Below are 26,504 nucleotides of genomic sequence, written 5' to 3' on the forward strand. Positions count from 1 at the left end.
CAGTCCAACCAACAGCAATGAATCAGCTCTTCGACCTGTACCTTTGTTACTGGGCTCTTCCTGGGGATAAAGGCTCCATCGTCTGGGTGGCCAAATGGCTTACTTTGACGTAAGGTTCCCGCGCTCCGGGGCTCTCAGTCATTTCGATGGCTTGAGCACTGACCAGTTTACCTGATCTCTCACTGATGGGTTCCCATTACATGACAAAGGGTCCTGCATCATTCACCTTCCTACGATTTCAGCCATTGACCCATCCCCGCCCACCTGATGTGGATTCCTGTGGAACATGTCTGGACTTATCCCAATCCTCTATCTGCTCTTCTGCAGTAACAGAAAATATGGAAAAGCAATGTCCAAAACTTAAGTCCAAAATGTTTACGCTGATGCTGTCGATGTTTCCTCCGATTCTTACCTGTGGTGCAGTGTGTTTGGATGGAGTGTGTGAGTGAGTGAGTGTGGTGCAGTGTGTTTGGGTGGAGTGTGTGAATGGGTCAGTGTGGTGCAGTGTGTTTGGATGGAGTGTGTGAGTGAGTGAGTGTGGTGCAGTGTGTTTGGGTGGAGTGTGTGAGTGAGTGATTGTGGTGCAGTGTGTTTGGGTGGAGTGTGTGAGTGAGTGAGTGTTGTGCAGTGTGTTTGGGTGGAGTGTGTGAGTGAGTGAGTGTGGTGCAGTGTGTTTGGGTGGAGTGTGTGGAAGAGTGAGTGTGGTGCAGTGTGTTTCAGTGGAGTGTGTGAGTGAGTGAGTGTGGTGCAGTGTGTTTGGGTGAGTGTGTGGAAGAGTGAGTGTGGTGCAGTGTGTTTGGGTGGAGTGTGTGAGTGAGTGAGTGTGGTGCAGTGTGTTTGGGTGAGTGTGTGGAAGAGTGAGTGTGGTGCAGTGTGTTTGGGTGGAGTGTGTGAGTGAGTGAGTGTGGTGCAGTGTGTTTGGGTGGAGTGTGTGAGTGAGTGAGTGTGGTGCAGTGTGTTTGGGTGGAGTGTGTGAGTGAGTGATTGTGGTGCAGTGTGTTTCAGTGGAGTGTGTGAGTGAGTGAGTGTGGTGCAGTGTGTTTGGGTGGCGTGTGTGAGTGAGTGAGTGTGGTGCAGTGTGTTTGGGTGGAGTGTGTGAGTGAGTGAGTGTGGTGCAGTGTGTTTGGGTGGAGTGTGTGAGTGAGTCAGTGTGGTGCAGTGTGTTTAGGTGGAGTGTGTGAGTGAGTGAGTGTGGTGCAGTGTGTTTAGGTGGAGTGTGTGAGTGAGTCAGTGTGGTGCAGTGTGTTTCAGTGGAGTGTGTGAGTGAGTGAGTGTGGTGCAGTGTGTTTGGGTGGAGTGTGTGAGTGAGTGAGTGTGGTGCAGTGTGTTTGGGTGGAGTGTGTGAGTGAGTGAGTGTGGTGCAGTGTGTTTAGGTGGAGTGTGTGAGTGAGTGAGTGTGGTGCAGTGTGTTTGGGTGGAGTGTGTGAGTGAGTGAGTGTGGTGCAGTGTGTTTGGGTGGAGTGTGAGTGAGTGAGTGTGGTGCAGTGTGTTTCAGTGGAGTGTGTGAGTGAGTCAGTGTGGTGCAGTGTGTTTGGGTGGCGTGTGTGAGTGAGTGAGTGTGGTGCAGTGTGTTTGGGTGGAGTGTGTGAGTGAGTCAGTGTGGTGCAGTGTGTTTAGGTGGAGTGTGTGAGTGAGTGATTGTGGTGCAGTGTGTTTCAGTGGAGTGTGTGAGTGAGTGAGTGTGGTGCAGTGTGTTTGGGTGGGGTGTGTGAGTAAGTGAGTGTGGTGCAGTGTGTTTAGGTGGAGTGTGTGAGTGAGTGAGTGTGGTGCAGTGTGTTTGGATGGAGTGTGTGAGTGAGTGAGTGTGGTGCAGTGTGTTTAGGTGGAGTGTGTGAGTGAGTGAGTGTGGTGCAGTGTGTTTCAGTGGAGTGTGTGTGAGTGAGTGAGTGTGGTGCAGTGTGTTTGGGTGGAGTGTGTGAGTGAGTGATTGTGGTGCAGTGTGTTTCAGTGGAGTGTGTGAGTGAGTGAGTGTGGTGCAGTGTGTTTGGATGGAGTGTGTGAGTGAGTGAGTGTGGTGCAGTGTGTTTGGATGGAGTGTGTGAGTGAGTGAGTGTGGTGCAGTGTGTTTCAGTGGAGTGTGTGAGTGAGTGAGTGTGGTGCAGTGTGTTTGGATGGAGTGTGTGAGTGAGTGAGTGTGGTGCAGTGTGTTTCAGTGGAGTGTGTGTGAGTGAGTGAGTGTGGTGCAGTGTGTTTGGGTGGAGTGTGTGAGTGAGTGAGTGTGGTGCAGTGTTTTTAGGTGGAGTGTGTGAGTGAGTGAGTGTGGTGCAGTGTGTTTCAGTGGAGTGTGAGTGAGTGAGTGTGGTGCAGTGTGTTTGGGTGGAGTGTGTGAGTGAGTGAGTGTGGTGCAGTATGTTTAGGTGGAGTGTGTGAGTGAGTGAGTGTGGTGCAGTGTGTTTCAGTGGAGTGTGAGTGAGTGAGTGATTGTGGTGCAGTGTGTTTAGGTGGCGTGTGTGTGAGTGAGTGTGGTGCAGTGTGTTTGGGTGGAGTGTGTGAGTGAGTGAGTGTGGTGCAGTGTGTTTGGGTGGAGTGTGTGAGTGAGTCAGTGTGGTGCAGTGTGTTTGGGTGGAGTGTGAGTGAGTGAGTGTGGTGCAGTGTGTTTAGGTGGAGTGTGTGAGTGAGTGTGGTGCAGTGTGTTTAGGTGGAGTGTGTGAGTGAGTGAGTGTGGTGCAGTGTGTTTGGGTGGAGTGTGTGAGTGAGTCAGTGTGGTGCAGTGTGTTTAGGTGGAGTGTGTGAGTGAGTGAGTGTGGTGCAGTGTGTTTAGGTGGAGTGTGAGTGAGTGAGTGTGGTGCAGTGTGTTTGGGTGGAGTGTGAGTGAGTGAGTGTGGTGCAGTGTGTTTGGGTGGAGTGTGAGTGAGTGAGTGTGGTGCAGTGTGTTTGGGTGGAGTGTGAGTGAGTGAGTGTGGTGCAATGTGTTTGGGTGGAGTGTGTGAGTGAGTCAGTGTGGTGCAGTGTGTTTGGGTGGAGTGTGTGAGTGAGTGAGTGTGGTGCAGTGTCTTTGGGTGGAATGTGTGAGTGAGTGAGTGTGGTGCAATGTGTTTGGGTGGAGTGTGTGAGTGAGTCAGTGTGGTGCAGTGTGTTTGGGTGGAGTGTGTGAGTGAGTGAGTGTGGTGCAGTGTCTTTGGGTGGAATGTGTGAGTGATTGAGTGTGGTGCAATGTGTTTGGGTGATGTGCCTGCCATAGTTGAATAGCTGTCAGTGCCTGCAAGGTGTGATATGTGGATGTGAGTTTTGCAGCCATGGTACGGTTGTGAGTGTGAAGTGAAGCTCTGAATGTGAGGTATGAGTGGTGAACGGTCGAGATTGTTGGTAGGTGAGTGATGGGGTGTGGTGTATTGAGCACTGTGAGGCTTGTGGTGCAGATGGTGGGATGTGACATTTGCTGAAGCCTTCACTCCCCTTGACCTTCCGTGTGAGGTCATTAAACTTTTATCGGCACTGGATCCAGTTCCGTGGCATGGCACTGTTGGCCGTGACGTACGCAGCTACCTCTTGCCAGTGGGTTTTAATGGCTTCCTGCCACCCTGCGGGAACAGGAACCCACCTTCTCTCCTGTGCCACTACCAATGCCGCGAGACCCTCGGGCTCATTCTCCGTGTTGTTGCTGAGCCATGTCTCCAACTTCACTTACAATGAGGTGCTGCTGCATCATCGCACCTCCCCTTTAAGTAATGGAGAGAGACCAGGCCAAACATTACTGACCATGAGACTGCGCCGATATTGACCCACTTGTTGAGCACTAAGCCAACCAGCAGTGCGTTTACTGCTGAGATCACCTCTCCAATCATGTAAATGAGCAGGCAGCACAAATTTTGCCTGCTACCTGCACCACTTTGAATTGCTGCAGCCAAATTGCACTGGCCCATGACACCACCCGTTTTCAGGCCATATCCAATTTCTAGACCTCGGCATCTTTTGTATAAATAAAACTCACATTCCAATCTGAATGGAGGCTGTGTGGTGCCATCTGCTGGCGTAATAGGGTATGACACATAAAGATCACAGGATGGAGCCTGGGCCTTTTCCTGCTGTGTGTGTGTGTGTGTGTGGGGCTCTGTACCACACCGACTGTGATCAGCTGACTCAGCACAGGCCGGGCATGAAGCCTGGGCCCTTGCTGCTGTGTGTGGCCCAGCTAACGATGGATCTGTTTGGGAGCGGCTTCAAGGGCACATAGAGCTCCAGTGACTGTTTTTGTTGTGTCTGATCCCCAGGTTGGAAACTTATTTGGGAACAAACGATCCACAGTTATCACACTGTACAACGGAGCCTTCAGTACCTCATCTGGCGTGTTTCTGCTGGTCAAGGTGAGAGGTGCAGGTCGCAAACTAGCTTATAAAAACAGATGGATTCAAACTTACTCACTGCCTGGCTTAACATCCAGCTCAGAGGACCAGAGGGTGAAAGGTCAGGGCCTGACCTACTGACCCCACCCAGTGTTATCCATCAGAGAGAGGAGCCCTTCACTCCCTCTGTCTGGGGGAGAGGGGAGAGGCAGAGGAGAGAGTTCTGGCTGTAGAGAGAGAGAGGAGAAGAGAAAGAAAGGGGGCAAAGAGGGAGAGAGAGGTGGAGAGAGAGAGAGAGGGGGCACACGGAGAAAGAGAGGGAAGGGGGCAGTGTGAGATCGGAAAGGGTGCTGGGTTAGTGGTGTAGGAGAGAGAGAGGGGAGGGTGCGGAGTGAGGGGTGTGGGAGAGAGAAAGGGGAGGTGCGGAGTGAGATCAGGGAGGGTGTGGGGTGGGATAGGGGAGAGATAAAGGGGGAATGAGGGGCGAGAGATAAAGGGGGGTGTGGGGGGAGAGATAAAGTGGGGTGAGGGGGTTGAGATAAAGGGGAGAGTGCGGAGTGGTGTCAGGCGAGATCTGCTGTTAATGGTCACCTCTTGTTTTATTGCGTCCCACCCTTTCTCCCTGTAGGTGTTGTACGAGGCTGGCTTCTCCCTGAGGCCCATGTTCCTGTTCATCAGCTGCCTGAGCTGCTTGCACATCGTGCGTACCTGCCTCCTGCTCCCCCGCACACACATTCCCTATCCCCTGCCTGAGGAGTACAGCTATGGGTAAGGAGGGCAGGCAGAGTGAGTTACAGCATGGAATCTAATCCAGGGGTTTGGGGGATTATATAGAATAACAAATACCTGGGAGTGAGTTATAGGCTGGGATCTAATCAAGGTGCTCGGTGTGGTTTATATATAGAATACAGGTACAACGTCCCGAATCCGGAAACCTCGTCACCGAGGCCATTCTGGTTTTCGGGTTTTTCCGGATTTCGGAGAAGAAAATCCGACGTTCCAAATCCAGACACCCCTTGGCCGAGTTTCAGGTATTTCTGGATTTCGGAGACAATCCGACGTCCCGAATCCAGAAATATAATACAGAAAATTGCTGCAACTATATTACAGTTGTAAGGTGACCAGGACTGGGAACTGAATATTCAGGGATATTTGACAATTGGGAAGGACAGACAGAAAGGAAAAGGAGGTGGGGTAGCACTGTTAATAAAAGATGAGAACAGTGTGTTAGTGAGAAACGATATTGGTTCAGATGATCAAAATGCTCAATCAGTTTGGGCGGAGATAAAGAATAATAAGGGGAAAAAGTCGCTGGTGGGTGTAGTCTATTGGCCCCCTAACAGTAGCTACACTGTTGGATGGAGTATAAATCAAGAAATAATGGAGGCTTGTAATAAAGGAACGGCAATAATCATGGACAATTTTAACGTTCATATTGATTGGACAAGGCAAATTGTTGAGGGTAGCCTTGAGGAAGAGTTCATAGAGTGTATCCGGGATAGTTTCCCTCAACAGTACAGTGCAGAACCAACCAAGGAGCAGGCTATCTTCGATCTGGTACTGTGTAACAAGACAGGATTAATAAATGATCCTTTAGGAATGAGTGACCATAACATGGTTGAATTTCAAATTCAGTTGGAGGGTGAGAAAGTTAGTTCTCAAACTAGGGTTTTGATCTTAAATCAAGGAGACTACAAAGGTATGAGGGCAGAGTTGGCTCAAGTGGACTGGGAACATAGATTAAAGTGTAGGACGGTTGATGAGCAGTGGCATCAAATTGAAAACAAGGGCATACAATGTGGCCAAGACTAGTGGGAGGCCAGAGGATTGGAAACATAGAAACATAGAAAATAGGTGCAGGAGTTGGCCATTCGGCCCTTCGAGCCTGCACTGCCATTCAATAAGATCATGTCTGATCATGCAACTTCAGTACCCCTTTCCTGCTTTCTCTCCATAACCCTTGATCTCTTTAGCCGCATCAACAACTCTCTGCGGCAGGAAATTCCACAGGTTAACAACTCACTGAGTGAAGAAGTTCCTCCTCATCTCAGTCCTAAATGGCCTACCCCTTATCCTAAGACTATGTCCCCTTGTTCTGGATTTCGCCAACACCGAGAACATTCTTCCCGCATCTAACCTGTCCAGTCCCGTCAGAATCTTATACATTTCTATGAGATCCCCTCTCATCTTTCTAAACTCCAGTGAATAAAGGCCCAGTTGATCCAGTCTCTCCTCATATGTCAGTCCACTTTTAAAAGCCAGCAAAGAACGACTAAAACATTGATAAAGCGAGGGATGATAGATTATGAAAATTAACTCGCACAAAATATAAAAACAGACAGTAAGAGTTTCTACAGGTACATAAAAAGGAAGAGTGGCTAAAGTAAATGTTGGTCCCCTAGAGGTGAGACTGGGGAATTAATAATGGAGAACAGGAAAATGCCAGAGACATTGAACAAATATTTTGCTTCAGTCTTCATGGTAGAAGACATTAAAAACATCCCAATCGTGGATAATTAAGGGGCTATAGCGATGGAGGAACTTAATACAATCACAATCACTAATGAAGTAGTACTCGGTAAAATAATGGGACTAAAGGCTGACAAGTCCCCTGGACCTGATGGCTTACATCCTAGGGTATTAAAAGAAGTGGCTGCAGAGATAGTGGATGCATTGGTTGTAATCTACCAAAATTCCCTGCCTTCTGGGGCGGTCCCAGCGGATTGTAAAAATGCGAATGTAACGCCCCTATTTAAAAAAGGAGGCAGACAAAAAGCAGGAAACTATAGAAGAGTTAGTCTAACATCTGTCATTGGGAAAATGCTAGAATCCATTATTAAGGAAGCAGTAGCAGGACATTTGGAGAAGCATGATTCAATCAAGCAGAGTCAGCATGGTTTTATTAAAGATAAATCATGCTGGAATTCTTTGTGAGGATGTAACGAGCAGGGTGGATAAGGAGGAACCACTGGATGTGATGCATTTGGATTTCCAGAAGGCATTCGATAAGGTGCCACATAAAAGGTTACTGCGCAAGACAAAAGTTCACGGGGTTGGGGGTAATATATTAGCATGGATGGAGGATTGGCTAACTAACAGAAAGCAGAGAGTCAGGATAAATGGGTCATTTTCTGATTGGTAAACAATGACTAATGGGGTGCCGCACGGATCAGTGCTGGGTCCTCAACTATTTACAATCTATATTAATGACTTGGATGAATGGACCAAATGTAATGTAGCCAATTTGCTGATTATACAAAGATGGGTGGGAAAGCAAATGGTGAGGAGTACACAAAAAATCTGCAAAGGAATACAGACAGGCTAAGTGAGTGAGCAAAAATTTGGCAGATGTAATATAACGTGGGAAAATGTGAGGTTATCTATTTTGGCAGAAAAAATAGAAAAGCCAATTATAATTTAATTGGAGAAAAATTATAAAGTGCTGCAGTTCAGATGGACCTGGGGTCCTTGTGCATGAAACACAAAAAGTTAGTATGCAGGTACACCAAGTCACCATCATCATAGGCAGTCCCTCGAACGAGGATGACTTGCTTCCATGAGTCCACAGGTGTTTCGATGAAGGACCCGATGTTCCAGTCCTGAACTCCAATTGAGGGGGTGGAAGATGCCTGTGCATGAATTTTTTTAATATGTGGTGACCGTTGCACACCAGCCACCACACGGGCTTGACAGAGCTAGGTCTTGGTCCAGTTGCAAGGAGTAACCAAGACGACTGGAGACCTGCTCCGCTGCACGGACCGAGCGCACACATATCGCCTCGGCTCTTCTGGGCCCCGTACCCTCATCTGTCGCACCTCCGCCATAATCTCTCACTGCTCCTCCGCCATAAACATTCACCGCATCTCGCCACAAACACTCGCCGCTCATCTGCCCCGACCTTCCCACTCCTCTGTACCTGGGCTCTGCCGATGTTCCTGCCAATGCTCCAAAACGGCAACCAGGGTTTGATGACGTCACCTAGGTGCACATTTCAAAATCCTTGGAGCAGCTCGCAATGGTAATCAGGAAGGCATATGGAATGTTGGCCTTTATTGCAAGGGGGATGAAGTATAAAAGCAGAGAAGTCCTGCGATAACTGTACAGGATATTGGTGAGGCCACACTTGAAGTATTGCGTATAGTTTTGGTCTCCTTATTTAAGGAAGGATATACTTGCATTGGAGGCTGTTCAGAGAAGGTTCACTAGCTTGATTCCGGAAATGAGGGGGTTGACTTATTAAGATAGGGGTCGGGCCTATACATGTTGGAGTTCAGAAGAATAAGAGGTGATCTTATCGAAACATATAAGGTAATGAGGGGGCTCGACAAGGTGGATGCAGAGAGGATATTTCCACTCATAGGAGAAACTAAAACTAGGGGACATAGTCTCAGAATAAGGGGCCGCCCATTTAAAACTGAGATGTGGAGGCATTTCTACTCTCAGAGGATTGTAAATCTATGGAATTCTCTGCCCCAGAGAGCTGTGGAGGCTGGGTCATTGAATTTATTTCAGGTGGAGATAGACAGATTTTTGATTAATAAGGGACTAAAGGGTTATGTGGAGCAGGCAGCGAAGTGGAGCTGAGCCCATGATCAGATCAGCCATGAACTTATTGAAATTAGGGCAGGCAACAAGGTAGGTTTTAAAGAGAAACTTGAAGGAGTAAAGAGAGGTAGAGAAGCGGAGAGGTTTAGGCAGGGAGTTCCAGAGCTTAGGATCTAGACAACAGAAGGCATGGCTGAGCGATTATAATCAGGGATGCTCAAAGAGAAGAGAATTAGTGGAGCGCAGATATCTCGGGGGGTTGTGGGGCTGAAGGAGATTAAAGAGATAGGGAGGGGCGAGTGCCATGGAAGGATTTGAAACAAGGATGAGAATTTTAAAATCAAGGCATTGCTTAACTGGGAGCCAATGTTGGTCAGCGAGCACAGCGGTGATGGGTGAGCGGGACTTGGTGCGAGTTAGGACACTGGCAGCCGAGATTTGGGTCACCTCTAGTATACGTAGGATAGAATGTAGGAGACCAGCCAGGAGTGCATTGGAATAATCAAGCCTAGAGGTAACAAAGGCATGGATGAGCTGCGGCAAAGCCGGAGACAGGCGATGTTACGGAGGTGGAAATTGTTAATTTTAGTTATACAGTGGATATGTGGTCGAAAGCTCATTTCAGGGTCAAATATGACACCAAGGTTCAGACAGAGGAAGGGGAGAGGAATGGAGTTAATGGCTAGGGAACGGAGTTTGTGGCAGGTACTAAAAACAATGGCTTTGGTCTTCCCAATATTTAATTGGAGATAATTTCTGCTCATCCAGAACTGGATGTTGGACAAGCAGTCTGACAATTTAGAGACTGTGGAGGGGTCGAGAGAAGGTTAGTGAGGTAGAGCTGGGTTTCATCAGTGTACATGTGAAACTGTGGCTGTGTTTTCAGATGATGTCGCCAAAGGGTAACATGTAGATGAGAAATAGGAGGGGGCCAAGGATAGATCCTTAGAGGACACCAGAGGTAACTATGCAAGGGCGGGAAGAGAAGCCATTGCAGGTGATTCTTTGGCTACCATTAGATAGATAAGAATGGAACCAAGCAAGTGCAGGCCCACCCAGCTGGACGACGATGGAGAGGCGTTAGAGAAGGATAGATTGGTCAAATGTGTCAAAGGCTGAAGACAAGTCAGGAAGGAGGAGCAGGGATGTAATTTGTGACTTTGATGAGAGACGTTTCGGTACTGTGGTAGTCGTGGATACTAGATTGGAGGGATTTAAACATGGAATTGAGGGAAAGATGGGCACGGAGTTGGGAGGCGACAACATGTTCAAGAACTTTGGCGAGGAAAGGGAGGTTGGCGATGGGGTGGTAGCTTGGAAGCACAGTGGGGTCAAGGATTGTTTTTTTGAGGAGAGGGGTGGTGACGGCAGATTTGAGGGAGAGGGGGACAGTACCTGAGGAGAGAGAACCGTTAACAATGTCAGCTAACATGGGAGACAGAAAAGGAAGTTGGGTGGTCAGCAGTTTGGTGGGAATAGGGTCAAGGGAGCAGGAAGTGGGTCTCATGGACAGGATGAGCTCAGAGTGGTCATGAGGAGAGATTGGAGAGAAACTGGAGAAAGATGTGAGGACAGGAGGGATCCTTAGAGGAAGTTTGGCCCACTGGGCTAGGGGAAGGAAAGGCAGAGGCGGCTGAACGGATGGTCTCAATCTTAGAGACAAAGAAGTCCATGAGCTCCTCACACTTATTGTCAGAGGTGGAGGTGGAGACTGGGAAGAAGGCTTTAAAAAGACAGTTAGCAGTGGAGAATAGAAGCCGGGGTTTAGCTTTACATTTCAGAAGATTCTGGAATCGTGAGCAATTTTAGCAGATGAGAGCAGGACACGATTATGCTTTATCTGGTCCAGCCAGATCTGGCGGTGAATGGTTAAACCAGTTGTCTGCCACGTCTGTTCAAGTCTACGTCCCTTGGACTTAAGGGAGTGAAGATCAAGTCTGTACCACGGGGAACGGCCAGGGTGAGAATAATTGTTTTATAGCTGTGTCTATTTGTCCTAACTGAAAATCAGCCGTTTCTCTAATTGGCTCTCCATTTTCACATGATCTATTGCTGATTGGTCCCCTTGGAGGATAAGCCACAGCCTGAAGTTTCTTTGGAATGTGTAATTGGAACCATCTAGCCCAAGTTCTGAGTGACTTTCCAATTTGTAATTCGATCCATTTTGAGTTCAGAAGCCACTGAGGATTGATCTCCCCAAAAGTCTCCAAGTTCCAACCGAAGTCCCTTGCCCCAGCGTAAGTGCTGCCTCTGCCAACTGAAGACCCTTACCCCAGCACATGTGCTTCCTCCCACAGCTGAAGCCCTGACCCAGCGCAAGTGCATCCCTCCGCCAGCTGAAGACTCTTGCCCCAGCACATGTGCTACCTCCCACTGCCAAGTTCCAGCCGAAGTTGCTTACCCCAGCGCAAGACCATACCCCCACATTGTCCAACGCCCCCCCCCCCCCACTGCCCCCATAGGTGAGGCATTGTGAGCAGATTGTTAAGGGATTTATTGGGTATGAAGTCAATAGTGACAGTGTCGTGACTTATTGATTTTAACCACCCGAACGATATCCCTTGTAACACTCGCACCGAGCTTGCAGGCACCAGGGGCTTGGAAGAACCAGGGCTCAGTGAGCAGGGGGTTCGGAGGCTCGGCGGATGCGTTCGGCTGTAACGTGGTGTTGGACACATGCGCAGAAAAGGCTAAGAGACTTAGAAACAGAGAAAATAGGTGCAGGAGTAGGTCAGTCGGCCCTTCGAGCCTGCACCGCCATTTAATAAGATCATGGCTGATCATTCCCTTAGTATCCCTTTCCTGCTTTCTCTCCATACCTCTTGATCGCTTTAGCCGAAAGGGTCATATTTAACTCCCTTTTGAATATATCCAATGAACTGGTATCAACAACTCTCTGTGGTAGGGAATTCCACAGGTTAACAACTGTCTGAGTGAAGAAGTTTCTCCTCATCTCAGTTCTAAATGGCCTACCCCTTATCCTAAGACTGTGTACCCTGGTTCTGGACTTCCCCATCATCGGGAACATTCTTCCCGCATCTAACCTGTCCAGTCCCATCAGAATCTTATAAGTTTCTATGAGATCCCCTCTCTTCCTTCTAAACTCCAGTGTATAAACACCCAGTTGATGCAATCTCTCCTCATGTGTCAGTTCCGCCATCCTGGGAATCAGTCTGGTGAATATTTGCTGCACTCCCTCAATAGCAAGAACGTCCTTCCACAGATTAGGAGACCAAAACTGAAAACAATATTCCAGGTGAGACCTCACCAAGGTCCTGTACAAATGCAGTAAGACCTCCCTGCTCCTATACTCAAATTCCCAAGCTCTAAAGGCCAACATACCATTTGCCTTCTTCACGGCCTGCTGTACCTGCATGCCAACTTTCAATGACTGATGAACCATGACACCAAGGCCTCGTTGCACCTCCGCCTTTCCTAATTTGCCGCCATTCAGATAATATTCTGCCTTCGTGTTTTTGCCTGCAAATTGGATAAGATCACATTTATCCACATTGTACTGCTTCTGCCATGCCTTTGCCCACTCCCCTAACCTGTCCAATCACCCTGCAGCCTTTTAGCATTCTCCTCACAGCTCACACCGCCACCCAGTTTAGTGTCATCTGCAAACTTGGAGATACTACACTCAATTCATTCATCTAAATCATTAATGTATGTTGTAAAGAGCTGGTATCCCAGCACTGAGCCCTGCGGCACTCCACTAGTCACTGCCTGCCATTCCGACTCTCTGCTTCCTGTCTGCCAACAAGTTCTCTATCCACGTCAGTACATTACCCCCAATACCATGAGCTTTGATTTTGCACACCAATCTCTCGTGTGAGACCTTGTCAAAAGCCTTTTGAAAGTCCAAATACACCACATCCACTGGTTCCCCTTTGTCCACTCTGCGAGTTGCAACCTCAAAAAATTCCAGAAGATTTGTCAAGCATGTTTTCCCTTTCATAAATCCATGCTGACTTGGACCGATCCTGTCACTGCTTTCCAAATGTGCTGCTATTTTATCTTTAATAATTCGTTCCAACATTTTCCCCACTACTGATGTCAGGCTAACTGGTCTATAATTACCCGTTTTCTCTCTCCCTCCGTTTTTAAACAAAGACGTTACAATAGTTACCCTCAAGTCCAAAGGTACTGATCCAGAGTCGATAGACAGTTGGAAAATGATCACCAATGCATCCACTATTTCTATGGCCACTTCCTTAAATACTCATGGATGCAGACTATCTGGCCCCGGGGATTTATGAGCCTTGAATCCCATCAATTTCCCTTACACAATTTCCCGCTTTATAAGGATATCCTTCAGTTCCTCCTCCTCACGAGACCCTCGGTCCTCTAGTATTTCCGGAAGGTTAGTTGTGTCTTCCTTCATGAAAACAGAACCAAAGTATTTGTTTAACTGGTCTGACATTTCTTTGTTCGCCAATAAAAATTCACCTGAACCTGGCTACAAGGGACCTATGTTTGTTTTCATTAATTTTTTTCTCTTCACATGTCTATAGAAGCTTTTGCAGTAAGTTTTTATGTTCCCAGCAAGCTTCCCCTCATACTCTATTTTCCCTTCCTAATTAAACCCTTTGTCCTCCTCTGCTGTATTCCAAAATTCTCCCAGTCCTCAGGTATGCTGTTTTTTCTGGACAATTTATATTCCTCTTCCTTGGATTTAACACTATCCTGAATTTCCCTTGTTAGCCACTGTTGAGCTACCTTCCCCGTTTTATTTTTACTCCAGACAGGGATGTACAATTGTTGCAGTTCATCCATGTGATCTTTAAATGTTTGCCATTGACTGTCCACCGTCAACCTTTTAAGTATCACTGGCCAGTCTATTCTAGCCAATTCACATCTCATACCATTGAAGTTATCTTTCCCCAAGTTCAGGATCCTTGTCTCTGAATTAACTGTGTCACTCTCCATCTTAATAAAGAATTCTACCATATTATGGTCACTCTTCCTCAAGGGGCCTCACACAACAATTAATTAGTCCTTTCTCATTACACATCACCCAGCCTCGGATGGCCGGCCCTCTAGTTGGTTCCTTGATATATTGGTCCAGAAAACCATCCCTAATACACTCCAGGAAATCCTCCTCCAACGTATTGCTACCAGTTTGGTTAGTCCAGTCAATATGTAGATTAAAGTCGCCCATGATAACTGCTGTATCTTTATTGCACACATCCCTAATTTCTTGTTTGATGCTGTCCGCATCATCATTACTACTATTTGGTGATCTGTACACAACTCCCACTAGCGGTTTCTGCCCTTTGGTATTCCATAGCTCCACCCATACAGATTCCATATCATCCAAGCTAATGTCCTTCCTTACTATTGCATTAATTTCCTCTTTAACCAGCAACGTCACCTCACCTACTTTTCCTTTCTGTCTATCCTTCCTAAATGTTGAATACCCCTGGATGTTGAGTTCCCAGCCTTGGTCACCTGGAGCCATGTCTCCGTGATGCCAATTACATCATCTCCGTTAACTGCAATCTGCGCATTTAATTCATCCACCTTATTCCGAATAATCCTCGCATTGAGGCACAGACCCTTCAGGCTTGTCTTTTTAACACCCTTTGCCCCTTTAGGATTTTGCTGTAATGTGGTCCTTTTTGCTTTTTGCCTTGGGTTTCTCTGTGCTCCACTTTTACTTTTCTTCTTTCTATCTTTTGCTTCTGCCCCCATTCTACTTCCCTCTGTCTCCCTATATAGGTTCCCATTCACCTGCAATATTAGTTTAACCCCTCCACAACAACACTAGCAAACACTCCCCCTCGGACATTGGTTCCAGTCCTGCCTCGGTGCAGACCGTCCAGTTTGTACTGGTCCCACATCCCCCAGAACCAGTTCCAATGTACCAGGAATTTGAATCCCTCCCTTCTGCACCACTCCTCAAGCTACGTATTCACCAGAACTATCCTGCAATTCCTACTCTGACTAGCATGTGGCACTGGTAGCAATCCTGAAATTACTACTTTTGAGGTCCTACTTTTTAATTTAGCTCCTAGCTCCCTAAATTCGTCTTGCAGGACCTCATCCTGTTTTTACCTATATCATTGGTACCTATATGCACCATGACAACTGTATGTTCACACTCCCTCGTCAAAATGTCCTGCACCCGCTCCGAGACATCCTTGACCCTTGCACCAGGGAGGCAACATACCATCGTGGAGTAGGAATTGCGCTGGGGGAGGGGCGGAGTCGGTGATATTTTCCTAACTCTTGCATTGGGAGACACATGTGCAGAAGGGAGACTTAGTACAAATAGCTACTCCGTTGTTTCAACAGGGACGAGAGCATCAATGGTGGTGGTGAGGATGTGAATTACAAACTGGAATCTAATTGAGGAATTTGAGGTTGTTTATATAGAGCATAACAGATACCCCGGAGTTTAACAGGCTAGAATCTAATCGATGTTCATTTATATGTAGAATAACAGAAATTCTGGGAGTGAATTACAAGCTGGAATCTAATCGAGGGGTTTGAAAAGTTTGTAAATAAAATAACAGATAACCAGGAGTAAGTTAAAGGCTGGAATCTAATTGCGGGGTTTGCGGGTGTTTATATATCGCACAACAGATACTCCAGAGTGTTGCAGGCTGGAATCTAATCAATGGGTTCAGATGGTTTATATTTAGAATAACAGATACCCCGGGGTGGGTGTTAATTGAAAGAATTAGATGCTGTATTTAACAAGGAATTTCTTGCTTTTTCGGACAGGATGATTTGTGCGAAGTTTGAATTGAAAACCTTCTCCTGCGAGGAAGGGACTGAGAGCCAGCGGAAGCCTTACGGAGGGATGGATGGAGATAGGAGCGAGACAAGGGAAGAGATAAAAGGAGACACGGGGAAGAGAAGGAAAGTAACAGAGGGAGACAGGGGCGAGAGTCACGAAGAGATGGAGATAATTGATGGTGTGAATCCCCGGTTGCTTGGACCAAGAGGTGAGAACATCTTCCCCCTCCGCGCCCACCTCCCCTATCCCTCTACCCCTCCTCCTCACCTTCCCCATTCCCCTTCTCTCTCCATCTTCCCTCCCTGTCACATTATCTCTTCCCTCTCCCAATCCCCTCCCTCCCCCTCTCTCCCCCTCTCTTCTCACTCTCCCTTCCAACCTTCCTTTACCCCTCTCCCCCACTCCAGCTCCTCCCTCACCCACTCCTCTCCCTCTCTCCTCCATTCCTCTCCCCTCTTCACCCTTCTCCCTTACACCTTCCCACTTTACCCTCTCCTTTCCTCTCCCTTTCCCCTTCCGCTCTTTCTTTCCCCTCACACATTTTCCCTCTTTCCCACTCCCTTTTCCCATTCTGCATTTCTCCCTTCCCCCTTTTGATTACACCCTTTCCTTTTCCCCTCACCCCTTCCCATTCTCCCCTTCCCTCTTTCCTTTTCCCCGATCACCCTTTCCCCTTCCCCTTCCCATTTTTCCCTTTCCCCTTGTCTCTCCATTTCCCCTTCTCTCTCCCCCTCTTTTCCATGTAGGCTCCTTTGTTTTATTTGTGGAGGCATAGGCCGAGAAATCCATCTCTGCTGGTGGTGCACAATGGCGGTATCGGACCGGCCCCCCGTTACACGCAGACCCTGGAATTCAGATCCATTTCAGCCCGAGAGGAATTTCTCGGCCAGAGAGTTCAAAAGCAAGGAAGTTATTGCTAAACCTTCATGAACCACTGGTTAGGGCTCAGCTGGAGTATTGTGGCCAATCCTGGGCCCCACACTTTAGGAAGGATGACAAGGCCTGAGAGAAGGTTAAGGAGAGATTTACCAGAAGGGTTCCCGGGATGAGGGACTTCAGTTATGTGGAGACTGGAAAAGCTGGGATTGTTCTCCTTACAGCAGAGAAGGTTAAGGGGAGATTTGATGGAGATATTCAAAGTCCTGAAGGGTTTTGATCGAGTAAATAGAGAGAAACTGTTTCCACAGGCAGGAGATGGGTAACCAGAGGGCACAGGTTTAAGATAATCGGCAAAAGAACCAGAGGGAAGATGAGGATAATTTATTTTTACACTGCGAGTCGTTGTGATCCGGAATGCATTGCGTGAAAGGACGGTGGAAGTAGATTCAATAATAACGTTCAAAAGGGGAATGAGATAAATACTTGAAGGGGAACTCCATTTGCAGGGCTATGGGGACAGAGCAGAGGGGAAGTGGAACTAATTGAATGGAATCTTTCAAAGTGCCAGCACAGGTAGGATGGGCCGATTGGCCTCCTTCTGTGCTGTAAGTTAGGGTGGGAAAGGGCGAGGATTTCCAGTAGGCCGCCCTGGTCGAAATTGTTCTGGAAATGTCTGAAGACTGCGATACATTTTTCCTTGGCTAATTCTTGCTCCGTTTAACTCTTTGTTTCTCCTCCCCTCCCACTACAAACTCGGAGGCAGAAGGGAATGAGGAGGAGATTCCCTCCTTCAGGAGCTGCATCTTCTCCAAGCTCTTCCTCACTCACATGCTTTGGCTCTCCATCATGCAGCTCCGACTCAACCTGTTCATCGGCACCCTGAACCCCATGCTCAGCCTGCTCGCCAGCGGTGACTCCAGACAAGGTAAGGGGTAGAGGTCACTCGCTGATTATAGAGAGGGGAGAGGGGTAGAAGGGGAGAGGGAGAGAGATGGTGAGGGAGAAAGGGGGAGAGAGAGAGAGGGGGAGAGAGAGAGAGTGAGGGGGAGTGAGGGGGGGGAGAGTAAAGAAGGGGAACAAGGTGAAGAGTGATAGAGGGAGAGAGGGGGAGGGGTGAGGGGGATAGTCATGGGGGAGAGTGCGGGGAGAGACAGGGAGAGAGGGGAGAGGAGGATAGAAAGAGAGGGGAGACAGAGGAGGAGAGAGAGAGAGAGAGGGGGAAGAGTGAGGGAGGGACAGAGTGGGAGAGAGAGAGAGAGGTGGAGACAGGGAGGGTGGAGAGAGGGGAGAGGGGGAGGGACAGAGAGAGGGAGTAAGGGAATGGGAGAGAGAGAGGGGAGAGAGAGGTAGGGGAGAGAGAGGGGAGATGGAGGGAGGGCAGAGAGAGAGAGAGATGGAGGAGGAGAGAAATCTGGAGGTCGAGCGGGAGATGGAAGGGAGGGAGAGAGAAGGAGGGAGAGAGGAGATGGATGAGAGAGCAATGAGAGGGGGAGAGAGAGGAAGGGAGAGGGAAAGGAGAGAGGAGAGAGAGAAAGGGACGAGGGAGAGACAGAGGGTGAGTGGCGAGGGAGGGGAAGAGGGAGAGCGGAGGGAGAGTTAAATGGGGGAAGAGAGAATGAGGGAGTGGAGATTGGGGAGAGGTGGGGAGAACGAGTCGGGAGAGAGAGAGGGAAAGGGGAGAGAAGTTGATGAATGAGCCTTTGTTCACTCCCAGCCCGATCACATCTCAGTGAGGTGAGGTGTCCAGGGAGCAGATGGGGTGTGAGGAGCAGGGTCACCTGTCTCTCGCTCTCTCTTCTCTCTCTCCCTCTCTGAGGCACAGAGCAGTAAAGGCCCAGGCTCCATCCCCGACCTGTGCTCAGTTAGCTAATCTCACAGCCTGTGTGGTACTGAGCCCCACACACACAGAGCTGGAGAGGCCTACACAACCCCTGTGATATCATCGTGTGTGCGCCAATCCCTGTGATGTCATTGCATGGACGTCAACCTTTGTGATGTCATCGCGTGGGCTCCAACCCATGATGTCATCGCATGGGCACCAACCCCTGTGATGTCATCGTGTGGGCGCCAATCTCTGTGATGTCATCGCGTGGGCGCCAACCTCTTTGATGTCATCACGTGGGCTCCAACCTCTGTGATGTCATTGGGTGTCTCCTTGTCTGTCGATTTTCCTCTCGTATCCCAATCTGCATGTCATATCCCAATCCACACCTTGTATTCCAATCCGCACCTCGTATCCCAATCCACACCTTGTATTCCAATCCACACCTCGTATCCCAATCCGCATCGAGACTCGAATCCCAATGCACACTGAGACTCGAATCCCAATGCATACCGTGACTTGTATCCCAATCCGCACCTCGTAGTCCACTCCGCATTGAGACTCGAATCCCAATCCGCACCTTGTATCCCAATCCGCACCGAGACTTGTATCCCAATCAACACTAAAACTCACATCCCAAGTTGTGTGTCTATCTGTGGGAGAGCAGGATTGGGCTTCACCATTCTAAATCCCACTCCCTCATGTGTGGGACTCATCCCAAACTACACCTCAGGAAAAAAATCACAAAATATTGAGCCAAAAAGCAGCAAAATGTTGTTTGATTCTAACTATCTGCCTCTGTCTGTTTCTCCCTCTTTACCTCTCTCACTCTCTCCCTGCCTCTCTCTCACTGACTCCCTGCCTCTCTCTCTCTCTGTCTCTCTCTATGTCTTTGTCTGTCTCTGGTCTCCGTCTTTGTCTCTGTCTCTCTGTGTCTCTCTGTCTGTCTCTGTCTCCCTCTGTATCTCTCTCTGTCTCTCTCTGCCTCTCTCTCTGTCCTTGTCTCTGTTACACTCTCTGTCTCGTTCTGTCTCTGTTCTCTCTATGTTTCTCTCTCTGCCTTAGTCTCTGTAACTCTGTCTCTCGCTATATCTTTTTCTGTCTCTGCCACTCTCTGCCTATCGCTCTCTCTCTTTCTCTGTCTCTATGTTTCACTCTCTGTCCTTGTCTCTGTCACTTTATCTCTCTCTTTCTGATTCTGTTCTCTGTATTTCTCTCTCTCTCTCTGTCTCTTTCTCTCTCTTTTTCCATGTGCCTCTCTCTCTCTATCTCTATCTCTTTCTCTATGTCTCTCTCTCTCTGTCCCTCTCTCTCTCTCTCTTCAGTCAGCAGGTTTACAAACGCGTTTGCCTTCACACGATTGTGTGGTATTTTCTGCGCCCCCTGGAATGGGCTAATCATGGACCGGCACAAAGGCAGAGCCCAACCTTCTGATAATGTCTCAGCTGTGAACACACAGTCGATCCCAGTCTCAGGTAATCCAGCTGTGAACACACAGTCGATCCCAGTCTCAGGTAATCCAGCTGTGAACACACAGTCGATCCCAGTCTCAGGTAATCCAGCTGTGAACACACAGTCGATCCCAGTCTCAGGTAATCCAGCTGTGAACACACAGTCGATCCCAGTCTCAGGTAATCCAGCTGTGAACACACAGTCGATCCCAGTCTCAGGTAATCCAGCTGTGAACACACACCTGTCCCAGGTACACAAACCTCTGATCTCTGGGGCCAGGGATCAAATTCAGCCCCAGACAATTGGAGATGAAGGGCTCCTGTGACTCTGTCTTTCGGACAGTTGGGGTATGGGGATTTGGGGGAGTCTCTCGCTCTCTGGGACAGTTTGGGTACGGGCGATTTGGGAGAGCCTCTCTATTACTGGAACAGTTGGGGTACGGGGGATTTGGGGGAGTCTCTCGCTCTCTGGGACAGTTTGGGTACGGGAGATGTGGGGGAGTCTCTCTATCTCTGGGACAGTTGGGGTACGGGCGATTTGGGGGCAGCCACTCTACCTCTGGAACAGTTGGGGTACGGGGGATTTGGGGGAGCCTCTCTCTCTGGGACAGTTGGGGTAGGGGGATTTGGGGGAGCCTCTCTCTCTCTCTGGGATGGTTGGGGTATGGGGGATTTGGAGGGAGCCTCTCTATCTCTAGGATGATTGGGGTACGGGGGATTTGGGGGAGTCTCTATCTCTGGGACAGTTGGGGTACGGGGATTTGGGGGAGCCTCTCTCTCTGGGATAGTAGGGGTACGGGGGATTTGGGGAGCCTCTCTATAGAAACTTTAAGGGGGAGACTTTCGCCGTATTTTTTGGGCGTTTTTTATGAGAGAAACCGCCCGGCGAAAGTTTGCCACTTACCTTTTGAATGGGACCGCCCAGATCGCGACATGACCGCTGGGATCAAAACCTGTGTGCACCGCCGAGCGAAGTGCCCGGGCCTAAGTTTGGCCTCAATGGAAGCCCATCCAGATCGCTGAGGGAACTGACCACAGAAAGCTGCTTTTTCAGCCCGGTCGGTGAGTACTCTGCAAAGAAAGGTGAGTTAAAGATTCTTTCGTTTTTTTTAATTGTAAAACGCCGATTAGCTTTAAAACTGTCTTGGGTATGTTTTTTTACTTTTTATTTTTTAATATTGTAATGTCTGTAAGCTTGTAATGTTTGTAGCTCCACACTGTGGATGTGGACGTGTTGTGTACTGCAAGTGCATAGTTAATCATTAAGCAGTTTCCGGGGTCTTCCGAGAGAGCTGCCTCCATGTTAGGAGCTGTGTGTGTTGTGCTCTGTGAATATATCACATTTGGCAACTGAGATGGGATTTTTCGGATGATTTAATGCTTAATTTTCCTTAATGAAGGATTCAGCCAGCCGACAGAGAGACTTTGGAAGTTTCTGTCTTTGGAAAAAAGCTACAAAATCCGAGGTAAAATACAGCACATGGTGTGAACAGCTAAAGATTAAAATGGCAGGTGTATTGGGATCTTTGTGTGAGTATAGACACGACCGGAAACATTTTAAAGCGTACGTGGATCAGCTAGAAATGTATTTCACTGCAAATAACATAATCGAAGTTCCAGACAATGCAGTCCAGAACCAGGCTGTGTTGGAACGTAAGAGGGCGATCTTCTTATCCAAGGCAGGTCCAGCATTATACGAAACCCTTGTAAATCTGCTTGTGCTTAACGAGCCAAAAGACACAATGCTTAAAGAGATTTTAATGAAGCTGGAGCAGCACTATAACCCCAAACCGTTAGAAATTGCTGAAAGCTATCGTTTTGGGATTCGGAGTCAAAAGGCTGATGAAAGTATCGGTGATTACATCATAGCATTAAAAAAGCTATCGATGCACTGTAATTTTGGACACTTTCAAAACCGAGCATTATGGGATCGTTTTGTTTGTGGGGTGAAAAATGATGCGATCAGAAGGAAGTTATTGACAACAGATGACTTGACTTTTGAGAGCATGGCCGAACAATATTCCTGAGAATTAAATAATGATTACGGTTGTCAGTCAACTGAGGTAAATCACCTGCAGGTTCAAAGTAAAAGACGGGCATGGCCGAAAGTCTCAGAAACTGGAAATTCTACCAGAGCGTCGAAGTCATGCGATAGGTGCTTGGGATAACACATTGCTCAAAGTTGCCCATACATGAAGGCAGAGTGTTTCTTCTGCAGGAAGACTGGGCATCTTGCGAAGGCACGCCGACTGAAGGGTAAACCAGCTTTTAAAGCTATGAGTCCAGCGTTCAAAGCTATGAGTAGAAATCCAAAGAGACTACACAGCATGGAAGAACAGCAACAGGATGAGGAGATGTTAGAGTTACACGTCATCAGGAGCACGAGGTTAATGGACAGCGATTCAGAAAGCATCAAAATCCACATAGCTGTTGCGGGATTCAAGATACCAATGGAAATTGACACGGGTGCATCCGTGAGTGTTGTACCGGAGTCACTGTACCGCGACAAATTGCGTGATTTCCAACTGGAGAAATCCAAGATAGAGCTGCAAGGTTACTCGGGAGAGAAAATTCCTGTGGTAGGTCGTATCACCATACCGGTGAAATATAAAGATCAATTTCAGAACTTGCCTCTAATAGTAGTGAAAGGAGACAAGTCTGCCTTACGAGGAAGAAATTGGTTGAGCTCACTGAAGCTGGATTGGGGGAAGATTTTCTGTGTGGAAGCGAGATTTTCATCAACGGAAGAGGTTATCAAGCAGTATCCGAAGGTGTTCTGCGAAATGAGCAGTCCGATCCAAAGTTTCAAGTCGCGTGTCAGGGTACAGAAGGACGCTAGATCGGTTTACTACAAGCCACGTTCCATAACATAAGCACTCAAGGAGAAAGTTGAGCAAGAAATCAAAAAACTAGAGACTGAGAACATTATTTGTAAGATAGATCGATGTAATTCGGCTACACCCATTGTTGTTGTACCTAAGTCCGATGGCAAGGTAAGATTGTGTGGTGATTATAAAGAAACCATAAACCAGGTTCTAGAGGGTAATGTCCCCAATACATTGCCGAATATAGAAGATTTGTTCACAACACTGACAGGTGGTTAAATCTTCTCAAAACTGGATCTTACGAATGCCTACTTACAGCTTGAACTAGATGAGGAGTCCAATTCATGTTTGACTATAAATACTCATCTAGGCCTATATCAATTCAATAGGCTACCGTTTGGAGTGTCTTCTGGCCCTGCCATATTCCAAGGTGTGATGAACCAGATTTTTCAAGGTATTGAAGGGGTAGTATGTTATTTGGATGACATACTAATTTAAGCACCAAATAGGCAAATTCATAATAACATATTGAATGAAGTCCTCAAATGGCTAGAGAAGCACAGAGTACGAGTGTCTGCTCGTAAGTGTGAGTTATTTAAAAACTCAGTGGAGTACTTAGGGTACAGAGTAGACAAAGATGGTTTACATCCAACCATGGAAAAATTGGATGCAATTAGAAATGAATACACTCCCAGGAATGTCACTGAACTTCGTTCATTCTTGTGTCTTTGGAACTATTATGGGAAGTTCATACCAAATTTGGCTACTTTTGAAAAAACAGGCCCATTGGAAGTGGCCAAAAGAATGCAATACAGCATTCAAGAAGTGTAAAAGCAAATTCGTAGAGAGCACCATGTTAGTTCACTATGACATATCTGAGGAGATTAAGCTAGCATGTGATGCCTCTCCGTATGGATTTGGGGCAATAATCTCTCATGTATTAAGTAGTGGGGAGGAGAGACCAATTGCTTTTGCTTCACGCACTCTCAGTGCCAATGAGAGTAATTATGCGCAAATTGAAAGTGAAGCTTTGGCATTAATTTTTGGGGTCAAGAAGTTTCACAAATACTTGAATGGTCGTAAGCTTACCATCGTTACGGACCATAATCCCCTAACAGCAATCCTCCATCCAAAGTCCCCAGTTCCAACCTTAGCTGCAGCCCGAATGCAGAGATGGGCTTTGACTTTGTCAGCATATACATATGATATTGAATACAGACGATCAGTTGATCACAGTAATGCTGATGCAATGTCTAGATTGTCTTCCCCATCACAAGTTACACCCGATAGGGAAGAAGTGTTTTATTTTTCATACATTGATGAACTGCCAGTCACAGCTGAAGAGATTGGTAGAGCAACCAAACGTGACCCAGTGATGTCAAAGGTGTATGAGTATATTGCAAATGGATGGCCAAACCAGGTAACAGCCAAAGATACACATCCATTCTTCATTCGTAGGAATGAATTATCAGTCGATAAAGATTGTATCATGTGGGGTGCAAGAGTGGTTATACCAAATAAATTCAGTTCCAAATTATTAGGAGACCTCCATGACCAGCACCTCGGAATGTGCTTGACCAAGATTTTTGCACGCAGTTATTTATGGTGGCCAGGTCTTGATAAAGGTATAGAGTACATCGTGAGGCAGTGTACAACATGTCAATCGGTAAGCAAGCAACCACCACCAGTACCATTACAGCTATGGAAATGGCCTCCCAGGGTGTGGCAAACGCTACATATTGATTTTTCTGAGTTAGAAGGACAATTGTTCATTGTGAATTATAGCCATTCGAAGTGGGTTGAGGTGTTTCCAATGTGGAAAATAACAACAAGTACATTTTGCGAAAATTATTTTCTGCATTTGGCCTCCCTGAAGAAATTGTTTCGGATAATGGACCACAATTTCGTTCAGAAGAATTTGCACAATTCACGAACAAAAATGGTGTGAAACATACCAAGGTTCCACCATACCATCCTGCTTTGAATGGTGCAACAGCACGCAATGTACAAATTATAACACGTGCCCTCATAAAACAAATGTTAGATCCTAATCCAAGGAAACAACAGTTGTCATTGGATCATAAATTGGCTAATGGTTTGATTACATATCGAAATACTCCTCATACAACTACTGGTAGAACACCAGCAGAGTTGTTTCTCAAATGACAGCCACGAACCAGATTCTCGTTGTTAAAGCCAAATTTGGCACAGTCCGTAGAAGAGACACAATTAAGACAGAAAGAGAATCATGATAAAGGTAGAGTAAAAGAGAGAATTGTGAAATTAAGGCAGAAGGGGAGAGTGAAGAACCATCACCATAAATGGTTAAAGAGGTTACCAGGAAGAGTGGTGAAGATATGTGGTCCTTGCACATATTTGATAAAGATGTTTGATAATGGACAGGTTTGGTTTGTTCATATTGATCATATTTACCTACAGACATGGAAGGAGTTGAAGGTGGGAATGATTCAATTATTTCTGACTCATCAGACAGTTTTGATACACCAGTAGCAAATCCTAAATTCAATGTACTGGAAACAAATCCAGAAGAGAATCAGAATGAAAATCTGAGTCCGAGTCAGGAAAACAAAGAGCCTGAAGTTAGAGTGAGTTCAAATGAAAATCAAGGACATTCCGTGGGGGAAAATGTTCCTCAGGATGAGCCTCGAATGAGTTTAGATTCGACACCATGTTTGGAATGTTTTGTTTGAAAGTGAAGGTATCCTCTTCGAAACAGAAAACAAGTGGTGAAGTTAAATTTGTAAATATGGAAAAAAAATAAGTTTATATCCTGTGTTATGTATAAACATGAAAGTTATGTATGATGGTTGTTGTGATGGCTTCTTCATTTAGGAGGGAGAAGTATAATATCTGTAAGCTTGTAATGTTTGTAGCTCCACACTGTGGATGTGGACGTATTGTGTACTGCAAGTGCATAGTTAATCATTAAACAGAACTCGGCAGTTTCCGGGGACTTCCGAGAGAGCTGCCTCCATGTTAGGAGCTGTGTGTGCTGTGCTCTCTGAATATATCACAAATATAGCCTCTTTTTTAATTTTAAATGTACTTAATTCATTATTAATCTCATCATTCAATGATGTAGAAACATAGAAACATAGTAATTTGCAGCGCAGAAGGAAGCCATCTCGGCTCACCGTGTCCGCGCCGGCCGACAAAGAGCCACACGGCCCTCGGTCATCAGCCCTGAAGGTTATATATAAACCTATGAACAATAATCAATGGCGAAAGGTAAATAGCATCCGGCCCAACCAGCCCGCCCCACAAAACTGCAATATTCCATGCGTCATAACATTTTTCACTCCACCCCACCTGGAGGCATGCGATCTCCTGGGAGAGGTAAAAAAACAGATTAAAAACCCAGGCCAATTGGGGAAAGAAAATCTGGGAAAATTGCTCTCCGACCCATCCAGGTGATCGAAACTAGTCCAGGAGATCATTCTGGCTGTATTCAATTCCCTGAAGTACTTACCATCGTATCTGCGCCAGCCAACAGAGGTTATCCAGTCTAATCCCACTTACCAGCTCTAGGTCCATAACCTCCACCTCAAGTGCCCATCCAAGCATCTTTTAAATCTGGTGAGGGTTTCTGCCTCTACAATCTTTCCAGGTAGTGAGTTCCAGACCTCCACAATCCACTCCGTGAAGAAGCTTCCCCTCAAATCCCCTCTCAACCTTTCACCAACCACCTTAAACCTATGCTCCTTGTAATTAACACTTCCACCAAGGGAAAGAGGCCCTTGCTATCCACTATATCCAGGCCCCTCAAAGTGTCATACACCTCAATGAGGTCTTCTCTCAGCCTCCTCTGTTCCAATGAGAAGAAACCCAACCTATCCAATCTGTCCTCATAGCTAAGTTTCTCCATTTCACGCAGCATCCTTGTAAATCTCTTCTGCACCATCTCCCGTTACAATCAGGTCCTTCCTATAA

At 47.1% G+C, this 26,504-nt stretch overlaps 1 protein-coding gene across 1 annotated transcript in view; it reads left to right on the forward strand.

Moving 5' to 3' along the window:
- Nucleotides 1-26,504, forward strand: part of LOC139266703 (equilibrative nucleobase transporter 1-like) — a 60,140-nt gene that overhangs the window by 21,229 nt on the left and 12,407 nt on the right. Inside the window, exons 5-9 of the mRNA XM_070884291.1 lie at nt 4,212-4,304; nt 4,912-5,051; nt 15,561-15,784; nt 17,219-17,380; nt 19,603-19,752. Coding sequence (XP_070740392.1) covers nt 4,212-4,304; nt 4,912-5,051; nt 15,561-15,784; nt 17,219-17,380; nt 19,603-19,752 — 769 coding nt within the window. The remainder of the gene's footprint in view (nt 1-4,211; nt 4,305-4,911; nt 5,052-15,560; nt 15,785-17,218; nt 17,381-19,602; nt 19,753-26,504) is intronic.

Source organism: Pristiophorus japonicus, chromosome 7 (assembly GCF_044704955.1).
Source record: "Pristiophorus japonicus isolate sPriJap1 chromosome 7, sPriJap1.hap1, whole genome shotgun sequence".
In the NCBI taxonomy this organism is placed as follows: Eukaryota; Metazoa; Chordata; class Chondrichthyes; family Pristiophoridae; genus Pristiophorus; species Pristiophorus japonicus.